The sequence below is a fragment of the Amphibalanus amphitrite genome, unplaced genomic scaffold (assembly GCF_019059575.1).
Source record: "Amphibalanus amphitrite isolate SeventyFive unplaced genomic scaffold, NRLGWU_Aamphi_draft 000232F_arrow, whole genome shotgun sequence".
NCBI classification, from domain to species: Eukaryota; Metazoa; Arthropoda; class Thecostraca; order Balanomorpha; family Balanidae; genus Amphibalanus; species Amphibalanus amphitrite.
The window spans coordinates 461,437-472,995 of NW_024881727.1; the positions used below are offsets into that span (position 1 = coordinate 461,437).

The 11,559-nt window shown below is 44.9% G+C and overlaps 1 protein-coding gene and 1 long non-coding RNA gene across 3 annotated transcripts in view; both read right to left on the reverse strand.

The window, feature by feature from the left end:
* The window catches only part of LOC122385818 (patj homolog), a 42,882-nt gene extending 36,303 nt beyond the window's left edge, over positions 1-6,579 (reverse strand). The window contains exons 1-3 of one of the 2 annotated variants that reach the window (XM_043374392.1): positions 6,285-6,579; positions 5,087-5,143; positions 3,940-4,091 (exon numbers count right to left, since the gene is read on the reverse strand). In XM_043374392.1, coding sequence (XP_043230327.1) covers positions 3,940-4,091; positions 5,087-5,102 — 168 coding nt within the window. In that variant the 5' untranslated portion in view covers positions 5,103-5,143; positions 6,285-6,579. Of the gene's footprint in view, positions 1-3,939; positions 4,092-5,086; positions 5,144-6,245 lie in introns of both variants that reach the window. The other variant, XM_043374391.1, reaches the window with a different exon arrangement.
* A 1,719-nt stretch (positions 6,580-8,298) lies between these two features.
* LOC122385804 lies at positions 8,299-11,525 on the reverse strand. Its single transcript, XR_006257264.1, has 3 exons — positions 11,310-11,525; positions 9,901-10,022; positions 8,299-9,172 (listed from the first exon to the last, which is right to left on the reverse strand). It is a non-coding gene; the product is annotated as an uncharacterized LOC122385804 (long non-coding RNA).
* Between the last annotated feature and the right edge of the window lie 34 nt (positions 11,526-11,559).

Sequence of the window (11,559 nt, forward strand, 5' to 3'; positions counted from 1 at the left end):
ATAGAGAGGGGGTGAAGGGTCAGGTCAGAGGGGTTACGGGGTAGGGTAGAAGGGGGCATGGGAGACGGGTTGAAGGGTTTTGGGAGACGACCATGCGCAGGGAATTAGGGAGGACAGGGGAAGACCACCGAGGGAGAGAGAGAGAGAGGGGAGTAAGACAGATATAAGCAGAGAGTGAGTGAGCAAGGAAGAGAGCAGGTAAGAGGGGAGGAAGGGAGGGAGAGAGAAGAGAGACCAGTCGGCTAATGAGCACAGCCCAGAGCGGTGGGGGGCTAATCGTTAATGATGCTGGCTTCTACGGGCACAGGGTGCGAGTGGAAAAAAGTGTTGTACTGGAAAAGACAAAGACAACATCTACGTGACGTTTTAGGCCTAGAACACTAAATATTAATTATCTTAAAATAACACTGACTTCTTACTTAAGCTTGCAGGGTCACTCATTTCGAACAAACACGGAAGGGTCAAGAATAAAATGTCACTTAAGCAAACAACTCAGTCAGAACGCAAAGGAAGTCGGGCTAGTCAATAGTCATTACAAATACAAAACGTACACGAACGAAAGGAATAAATGGATTAGAAAGGAGGAGGATTTAAAGAACACGCAAATTGGAAGGCAGATGTTCAGATCGCACGCTCTTAACAAATAGGAACATGTGAAGATAATTCGTGAAACATCAGGAAAACGTCAAAACAGACCCACCAATAAGAAATAAGGAAACAACCAGCCAGTAGCGTCGGCTCCTCGTTGCACTGCCAAACATCTCTCACTCCAGCTGTCACTGATTAAGACAGATGACCCACCAAAAACGCTAAGAAGATACTCGCAGAGGCCTTGGGAAGCAAATATACCACCCGCGTGGTACGAAGGAAGGTCATTCCATCACGATACTATCACTACGAGTGTCTGGCCAAACAGTAATGCCATTAACTTCCAGCGCGGTGAGGGCTGCACCGCACACCACTCGCTCGCGTGCGCCCACCAGTCATATTCCGCAGAAAGGGGTAGGGATGGGAATGAGCTATGAGCTGGGCTGAGAGCTATGAGCTGAACGAAGATCTATGAGCTGAGCGCCATAAGAGGAGAGGTAAGAGTTATGAGTCAAGAGCTGGATGTTAGCTGAATAATGAATATTGAACAAGTTAGCTATTGCTGACTGTTACCTAGCGCAACTGAATAAAACGACGACTTAAGCAATGTTGTCTATCATGAGCCGCATATTCAGTCTATCGTAGAGAAACTTTCCCTGTCAACATTAGCACGACCTATAACCTCCGAAATGTGAGCCGGCAGCGGATGGAAAGTCCCGGGTCACGGAAACTCCCGGCGAGCCGTGCAGAAAGTTGCTCTGTGTGCCGTGAACCCCTGCTGACCCGGGCCCACTCAGCACACCCAGCAGCCGCGCCAGTCACCGGAGCCGCGCCCACCGACGGGTGACGTCACTTCTCCCACCTCCAATCAGCACGTACAAGTGCCGTAACGAGCCGGGCGCGGAGGGCGAGCGGGCGAATTTCACCGGCCCGAGCTCGACGATCGGTGTCCGAACGTGTGTCGAAGACGGCGCCGGTCGGCCGGACCCGGATCTTGGCCCGATTCCGGCGAACTGAGTTCGAGAAGTGTAGCCGGCTGCACGGAACCGTAGAATTCCTATGCAAATTGGCAACAATTACATTCAAGAAGTGCAACCAAGTGTGCATTCATATTTCACATATACCAGAACGATGTTACGGCAGGCTGAAATGGCTAGTTGAACTACGCAGTACGCGGGTTATTCAAATGAAAAATAGTATCTGCATCAATTACCAGATGCTTCTAAAAAAAATCCTAATCATATTCAAAATGACGTTCCAATAGCAAAAAAAAAAACTTCCATCGTCAAGTAATTGGTGAAGCTACAAGTTGTTACAGCCAGCGAAATAGCTTGGCCGAAGTCATTCTACTGATTGTTGAGCAAACGAATTGGATGTATCCATCCGCATTAGAATGCCATAGACATACTGGCTCGACGCCAGTGGAATGCTGAATGAAACGTTTCCCGAAACTACACGTGGCTCAGGCAGTACGTCTGACTTTGCCGCCTGGAACCCACAAATTTGCCACTACTCAGAATAAATAATACTTTTATTTTACGGCTAGCGTAGCAGCCACCGTCATGACATTACAAAAGCTGGCGTCCCGGCCTACATTTCAAGAACCGTAATAACTCCCTACAAATCTCGCACACACCGACCAAACCATCAAACATTCACACCACCGCAGCCCATATACCTAAAATACCCGAAGTTACACCCCTTTGGCCCGCCATCGGTTTCCCTCGGACAGACAGGAATATCCTCGCCAGCTCATGGGGCCACCAGACTCCGTACAATTCCTCCGACTGGCCATCCGAGAGGGCGGACGTGCCGGTCAATATGTTACCACGCCGGCAACCGTCACCATCCATTCCAGTCACGCTCGGACAGGCCGCCTCGGGTGGCGACGGCCCTATTACAGCCGGCTCATCCCTTATTTAGGAGCGGCGCGCCGCCACAGGGTGTAGGGAGGTACAGAGGTCGGATTAGTAGAGATTTTGACGCCCCAGAGGTCAAGGGTTAAGTGCAGGGAAAGTGACCGATGTAATTAGTGGAATGACAGCTAGATGAGCCCCGGAAGAAGCAAGATCCGAGTTGTTCCTTCCTGTATACAGGAGCAGAAGAGTTCCGGTGGATTATTTTAATGTTCACAAATCAAGCAACAGGCAAATGCTAGTCCATCTCTGCCAGAGATACAATATACTGAATAGGAAATGCTGCCGTCTACGAAAAACGAACGACTGTACCATCACTGTCAACCAGTTAGCTATCTGAAATATGTCGGATCGTCTAGCATGGCCCGACTGAATCCACACACGTGGCATATTCGTCGTTACATAACTAAACCGCTTTTACTAAAATGGAGAGAAGTGAACTCATAATGTGAGAGAGATATTGAGCGTCGAAGAGAGGCTAGAATAATGAAGACCATTAACACGTATAATGAATAGCCCAGCATTTTAAACACGCTCCAGATCCCCACTCCTTCCAATTAGCACGCACCTAAAACCTTGCGGCGCCTGCGCCCTCGGGTCCAATAAAGGCAGTTAATTAGTTCATCGGGGCCACTCCAAACACTAATTACCCATGTCAACACATTGTTACAATATTGGCTCAATCCAAAATAAACAGAAAGAAAGTGCCAAGCAGGAACAAACAACAGCTATTTCCGTCTACCGTCACTCTTGATAGGGCTACCAATCGAAAGCTAAATAAGTCATCTACCTAGTTACTCCGCACTTATCCTCTGTGCCGACCTCGTCTTAGCTAAAGGTTTGCAAGTTATCTCTCTTTTTTTTAAATAGCTGTCTCTGGACTTCACGCAAACCACTTCCGTATTACGGCATATAATACAACAGACACGTTCAATTTCAATGAACCCGAACTTTGCATAACATTAGCTTGTTCAACCACAAATACGCAGATGCCCAGGGCAAACTTAGAGCTGAAATCATGGCTGAAATCAGCGATAAAACCGTAATGGACGACCCAGTTCAATTTCATTACACATTACACAACTGATAAATATCAGTCTCATAATTGACAAACAAAAATAATATCAGTCAATAAGTCTAGGTAAAGCAATGAAAATCATTTCATTGACTATACCACCAGCAAACACAAAGGGTCTGTTCCAGTCGCACTTCCTAACAACTCTAAACTTCTCCAAGAGCAAGATAGAGGAGGTTGGAGCAGGGCCCTCCTTGGCTTTGTAGGGGCGAGAGCTGCCACTGGAACAGGGAAGCAATCTTGGAGGAGTTTAGAGGTGTTAGGAAGTGCAACTGGAACAGACCCAAAGATGCATGAATCGACTGGAAATAACCAATTGGCAGTTAGACGGCAGGTAGCAGGCCTGTGTATCGTCCTCACCTGTATAGTAAGCATCCTGGCCAGCATGGGGTCCTCGAGGAACGCCGACAGCTTGGCCAGCTGGACTCCGATTTGGGGGTCCGCCGACGGGGCCTCAGGGTCCTTCAGATGGCCCCGGACCCGATCCAGCGCGGCCACCGCATGCTGCACCTCTGCGCAGGAGATACTCAGCGTTAAACACGGGTAGGGGCAAGGCCGTATATAGGAGGTAGAACGGTTAGCCGTTTGTTTACATCGGCGACCTTGACAGATGACGTCAGCGGGTGTCTACCAATCTTCGCCAATATTTATCTTCGAGGATTGTATCCTCTAAGGCAGTTTGACATTAACCTTTAGGCTCCCTTAGAGCCTAAACAAGAAAATTTACAGCACAGCAAAGTCTTAAAAATCGACAAAACCTTGACACCCCGTGACGTCATCTGTCTCCTGAGCCCTCCCTATGTGGCAGCATAGAACCGTAACCCCCTGGGTAGGGGGAGCTGGAGTTTCAGAACACATAAATGTTTCTCTCAAAGATCACTATCTTTAAGATATTGTTACGCAGATATTGCTACGGTAATACGGATATCGTTATCCTGCGCGTTCTTTTTGCACCTTCTCGCTGGGATGATTTCGGACTATCACATAGATTGCAGCTATGAGTAGAATGCACTAGGATGACTTATGGTTGGTATGTTTAATAGTGGGACTGATATTAAAGAGCAAGAGGGAGGAAAGGAGAGAGTCGAGAGGGAAAAAGTGAGGGGAGGGAGAGATAGAGAGAGAGGGGGAAAGAGAGAGGGGAGAGGAAGAGGGAAGTGGTCCGTAACAGCCATGAAACGTAACAGAACCGCCGACTGAGACGGAAGTACCCTCCAACGCACACGACCACAGGGTCATTATTCGGCGGCCCAGTCGACCGGACGGGAATCTCGGAGCGTGTGAACCGTTCACTGTCCTGGAACCGAGCCTGAGCCGCCACTGGAGCAAGCTGGTGGAGACGGGAGGCACCCTGTACTGGATGCTGAATTTTCCGTCTCATCTTACCACTCGATTTTCGTTTTCACTATCCATTGGCAAAAAGGGTTTTGTTATTTGTTTATTGTTTTTAACATTGTGAACAAATGGACCTATTATTTTTGCACTATAGGTAAAAAAATATACTCACCTTCCCTTACTGGCATTATTGCATTTGAATGGTTGTCTTGAATGGACCGACCAGGCTCTGGAAAAGGCAAAACATGGTTACTTGTAAAGAACTGTTCAGTAGCACACATAACAAGCACCTGAAGTTAAAAATACAAAAAGCAAAATCATTTAACTTCACAACTTTATCATAAAGCTAATAGAAAAGTTTCTGCTCATAATGGCAAACAAGAGTGACATGACATTAATTTAAATTAAAAGCAGCTGAACAGCCAGCTATTTGAAGAAAAAAACACTTAACAATACAAACATAGTACAAACATAAAGGAATGATTTTATGTTGAAGTTTCATTCCGTCATCATAGGCTCAGTGGTATTTATTTACAAAAGGTCTGATCGTCAATTGTGGAGCGGTTGCTATGAATATGCAATGGCAGATATTGCAAGTTGTAGGTCATGTTTTAAAGGCCTTGGCAGGTTGTAGGTTGTAGATTGGTAGGTTGTGGATTGTAGGTTGGTAGGTTATAACTAGGTTGGTATTTTGTAGGCTGGTAGGTTGTAATTCAGTAAGTTGTAGGGCGTAGGTTGGTTGGTAGGTAAGTAGTATGTCAGGTTTAACTTTGTTTTTCTTACATTTAAGCCGTATATAAGTATGATGTTGATTCAGGATGTCAAACTGCGCAAGAATATCCTAAATTTATGCTTGAACAGTGATTCAGACTTATTGTAAATAATAACTGGTAAGGTTAGGTCAGGCTAGATTGTTTTGTTCTGTATATATCTATTTGATTAGACTTTATAAGCAAAATTTGCATAATTATCTCAAGAACTTAAGATTCTAGCAACCTTTCACACATGGGCAACAGCATGTGAAATGCCTTAATATACAATTATTGGCAATTTTCTTTCACCCACAACTGATCCCCACACGGCACAGGCAGGTCTCATGAGGAAATTTGGGCCGTTCCAATTTGTCACTTATGTGATGTCCAATATTTATCACCATGCTTTCCTCGTTTAAAGAGGGAGCACACGTAAAAACGAATATAAAAATAATAAATTATACGGCAACATGTTTATGTAAACTGAATAACTTTTCGGGGATTATATCTATTATAGCTGTGCAATGCTCCCCTGCGTGCTAAACAAGTGAATGTCGACGGCACAAACTCGATACTGACCCGAAGCAATAACACCAAAACAAATTAAATGGTGCGAACCTTATTTATATCGGCAAAGACAAACTTTCAAATTCCATAATACGCCACCACACCTTTTACCCACTCGGAGACAGCGACTGACGCCGAGAGCAATTCAAGGTTTAGCAAAGTAGAGGCGTGTTTCGGAAAGCCTCTTGGATGATTTCATGAAGTATTTTATTTTAAATATGTTTAACAAAGGAATTAAAACAGTTTTTATCATATAATGTACTATTTTTTCATGAATTTGCCTTTATTTATACATTTCTAGCAATCAATTACGAAATGTATGCTAATTGCTAAAGCTGACGTCACCAAAGTACCATCTGACTGCCGAGTATGCGTTGACAAATAGCGCAGCTCTCGCCGCACTTTGTGTTTCCCCTAGATTAAAAGATTATTTTATACAAATGACCGCTAGGTTTGATCTTTTTGTATGTATTTTTTACCTAATCTTATCGATTTTAATCAGATAATTCGACCAAGATATTTTGTTAAATATGGAATTGAAATATTGATGACAAATTAGGTCACAAATAGCTATTTTAAGGGGAAGTAATTTTAAAACTTTCCTCTTATCACAGTGTATATAAATACAGTGTCGGCAAATGAGCCTGGTCACGTGACCGGCGGACTCGCTGTTTTTCGAGGGATCCGCACGTGCGGTTGTGGCGGGGGCACCTCCCGGTAACTGTGGTGCCGACTCGCTCTCGGCCCCCATAGGGATACAATGGGACCTACTTTTTGATTAGCTCTCCTGACTAAACTAGGACGAATTTTTCAAAGATACAACTAGCACCACATGCAGTCGTGTGTAAGCTTTCTAACGGTACCAAAAATATATTTTTATCGGCAAAATTGAATAAGTACAGGCCCATTTTAGGTTCGATTCGCGCTTATGACGGAAGAGAAGCCACCACTAATTATAAATACAACGAACAAGTGTTGAAAACCGGAGTATAAATGCAGTTTTGAATTACATTAAAGCCATTTTCAGTCACTGCAACCGATGAGTGGAAGTGATCGGTGTATTAGGTCACCCGTTACCGTTAGGTATTACTTTTTAACTACCTACCAACAACACCCATAGGTATTGTTCTGATCTATTCCAGACAACAAACTAAGGTTTTGTGTTGAACTGTGCCAGAAAGAGCAGTTAGATCAAATATGGATACGAAGGTAAATAGGACTATACGAGCATCCATGTTGATACGTTTATGCTGGAGCTAGTAGTTGATAGGTGTTCCGTTCTATTGATGCGGGCAAACAACGAATCGGGGTTGTCATGGGCGAATCTATAGGTATAATTGTGTCTTGTATGAAACATGCACGGTATCTGCAAATACTAGAATGCTGCTGCTAAGCTGAAAGAAGGCTCAGCCGGACTTTTATACTATGAACCGGCCATGTTTAGTTTATGCCGGGCTCGAGGGTGCAGTGTTCGTCACGGGCCAGCCAACCCACAGAACACAGCCCATCCCAAGCGGGGCCCATGGGCGCCGAACCCAGCCCAGCTCAGGCCCATTGAATTTCACACGCTTTTGAGGCTTTTATGGCGGTCGCCGGAATATGCAAATGGTAGATCAACTCTTCAAAAATTGTTTCAATATCTACTTCGCTGGGAGGAAATGAGCTTTGATTGTCAAAAAATGCAAAACTTTGCATTTGTTACAGGCACAACATCCGAAATGCAACATGTGCTTACAGTTGTACGCCCGTCCTTAACATGGTTGTCATGAAAGTTGGGGGAGGGGGGAGGCGGCCGCACGTTGAGGGGTCACAGTCCGGTATTTTGACGCCCCCCCCCCCCCCTTTACCGCCTGAACGGGAACCTTCACTCCATCCCGTCCTCTGTATTAACCGCCTTTAAGCCCGCCCGATGACCCTGCCGTTTTCAAAGCCAACCTGAGCTGAGCAAGATAATTCGGTGTAAACGTCGACAACTGCAGTGAGTTGTGTGCAGTCCCGGTGTTCCGCTACAACATTATTGCACCTCTCGTTTTCGCCATCATCGACGCCGTGCACTTCCGAAACATGGATGCTCCGGGACAGTTTGAAACAAGTAGATGTCCTACACGGACGCTTTGCACATCCAGTGTCTATACATATTTCCATATTTCAAACAAATCGAGCAGAAAATATTATAACGAAACAGTGGCGTACAGCGTACAGCGTACAGCGGGGATATCTGAACAATGCACCATACATGACGAAGAGCCAGCAGACCCTGGTGCAGCTCAAGACGGCGGTCGTTGATACCACTCTTGTGCCTGCGCCCAATGCGCGCCAACGTTGGCGGGGGGGGGGGAGCAGTGAGTCATTCAATACGTTGAGCTACTTTGAACATGTTCCATAGCGGCCTGACAGTAGCAAATGTGTGTTGGCTAGCTGCGCAACTGAGTAAATTTTCACACAATTTTACTTCCTTTGATTTGCAAATCCTTTTATCTGGTAAACATGCTTTAATTAAGTAGAATGATAATGAAGTGATTCAGTTTTTGGAAACGTTTCAGAACAAAACATATTAAAACAATGTATCATACGTATTATCAGAATAACAACAAAGACCGCCGGCCATCGGTCATGAACACCGTTCACCTGTCACTATCACTGCCAGTGGAAACGCACACACACACGCGCGCACACGGACACACACGTCAGCCGCAGTCAGTTACAGGTAAGTTCCCAGAGGCCTCTCCGACGGCGGCCGGCCGGCTCCCAGAGGCTGCTCCGACAGCGGCTGGCCGTGGCTCCCAGGGACTGCTCCGACGGCGCGGCGGCTGTCGCTACCAGGGGCTGCTCCGACGGCGCCTGGCGCGCCGCTCGCAGATCCTCCTTGGAGTTCTAGCGCGCTGATGGTGGCTGTGTGATCCGCTTTCCCTTTCTGAGCTTGGTGTAGCACAGGCGACCTGCAACCACATCACAAAAACTGAGTTTGTGAATTTGAATCAACTTTGAACTGAACCACAACTATTATGTTTTTTATGAAGATTTACCAAACCAACAATTTCAACTTCCACACTGCGCTGACAGGTATACACATAATACACAAATAAAGGCTAAAACCGTTTTTCCACTTCTTCCACTTGTCATCAATACATTTTGCCCAAGATATGAGTGTGCAACAAGTAATACATATGACTAGCCTGCTGCATCGCTTTGATGGCTTCGTGCAAAATGTAAACCTAAAAATTTCGCTCTTTCTGATTTATGGCACATCACTTTTATGCCAATTTATTAACTTTTTGGAAGGTGGCATTGTCCCTTTAACACAGGCAAGCCCTTGCCGAGCCCGGCATATGCCCGGCCTCCTCGAGCTTAGGCCCGGCAAAAGTCCGGCGGGTCCGATTTTAAGCCCGACACCGGGGCCCTGTTTCACCGGTGATAGCAGCACGATGCTTTTACACGTGTCAAATTGGGTTTCCATGGAGACATGAACAGGCCCATTGCTCCAACACTACCACAAGTGTGACGTCAGCTCGCGCAATTTGATAGCAGCGTGGTAGCAGCGTCCCGTGAAACACCGCCCGGGCCCGTAGGCTCAAGACTTGCATCATTACTATGCATATACTGGTATGGTAAGCAACCTGGCATATGAGTTGGACTCAAACAATGAAGTTAAGTGGCTAGTGCTTACCGGAAATGAGCAATCTGGTACCCGATGTCCCGTTGTACTGGAAGAGTGTTGGGATGCAGCTGCCCTCCTCAAAATGACAGGAACAGAGCTGGGAAGTGCTCCTGGGAACTGCATCTGCACGTCTGTAAATGACAGATGCAACAAATGTAACAACTGGCATACTGTTCTTGCACGTGGACTTTTACATACAAAATGCCTTGTGTTTAGAGGTAAGATATTGACTCAGACAGCACAGCCACAGCTTCTAAACAAGATGGTATCACTGACACTGTATCATGTTATTTTGGCTCCAGAATCCAGAATCAGAAGGTTGACATCCTCACCTAGCAATCAAAATGTAGTTAATTGGCTTTATATCAATGTGAGGTGCTAAGAGTGAACAATTATGATTATTTACAATGCTTCAGAACATGGTCAAACCTTAACTAACCCAACCTACAGTGGTTCGCTAGCAACATTCGTAGCACGTCTTTTTTGTACATAGTAACTGGAATATATGCTAGGTAAGAGTACCTACATCTTTTCTTTTTTTTTGTTAAAGAGGTATGCATTTGGCCTGTAGCCTATAACACACCTCTTCAACCAAAAATATTTTCCTTACCCATCCCAACAAATCCCTTAGAGCTGCCTGCGGCATTACACTCAACGGATTACCAGGTCAAAGCATTACCTTCATTAGGTAACTTGTGGTAAACATGATAAGCTTTTAATGGATTTCATGTTCTCTTTCCTGTAATTAGTTTTATGCAATGGATTTGATTTGTTATGCTCATTATGATCAGCACAAAAATAAAACCTTTATATAAACAATATTTTCTGTATTTTAATAAAAGAAGAACTATATTTGGTAGTAGTAAAGCAGGCGTCACACTTCTTTTTGCAACCAAGGAGAGGTGCTGTAGGTTAGGTTGTAGGTTCTAAGTTGTAGGTACCTAGGTTGTAGAGTTTAGGTTGTAGGTATGGCTAGGTCAGGTTTAGTTAGGTTTGTTTTGGCTTGGTTCAATTAGAAAGCATCTCTGGGTATAGCACCTCTCCTTCATTGCAAAAAGTAGTGTGACGCCTGCTTTACAACTACCCAATATTCTATAGAAAATATTGTTTGACGCGGAAGCTTGCATTGATTAATCATGTTGTAAAATTCAAACCCATTGGCTGTTAGCAGCATGCCAATGCTGATTAGCTGACGATGACATGGCTGCATTCCTCAGCAAATTCCTCAAGAAGGCACTTTTCAGGATGAGAAATGGAATCTTTGCCTATGGTGATCATTGGGCTGTAAAAGCTCCTGGTTTGTGCTTGTCATTACATAACATTTATTACATTTATCATTACTACATAATGTATTGCATTTATCAATACAGCTAACAAGGACACATCTGGATCTTACCAAGGACACATCTGGATCTTACCTGACAGCCCTCACCCAAGCGACCCTCATCTTCTCCTCTCTTGGAAACCTCCTAAATGTACCTACATCTTGCAGCAACACAAAACTGAATCAGAGTAAGAGCTCTGCAATCTGCAATAAAATACTAGGCAGGTCACAGCAAAATACAAGAGAAAAGATTGAAAATCTGATACAAGCTTAAAATTGTATAAGATTTGGAGCAAGCAGTTTGTTGACGCCATCAAATGTATCAACCGCGCAGTATTTGTCAT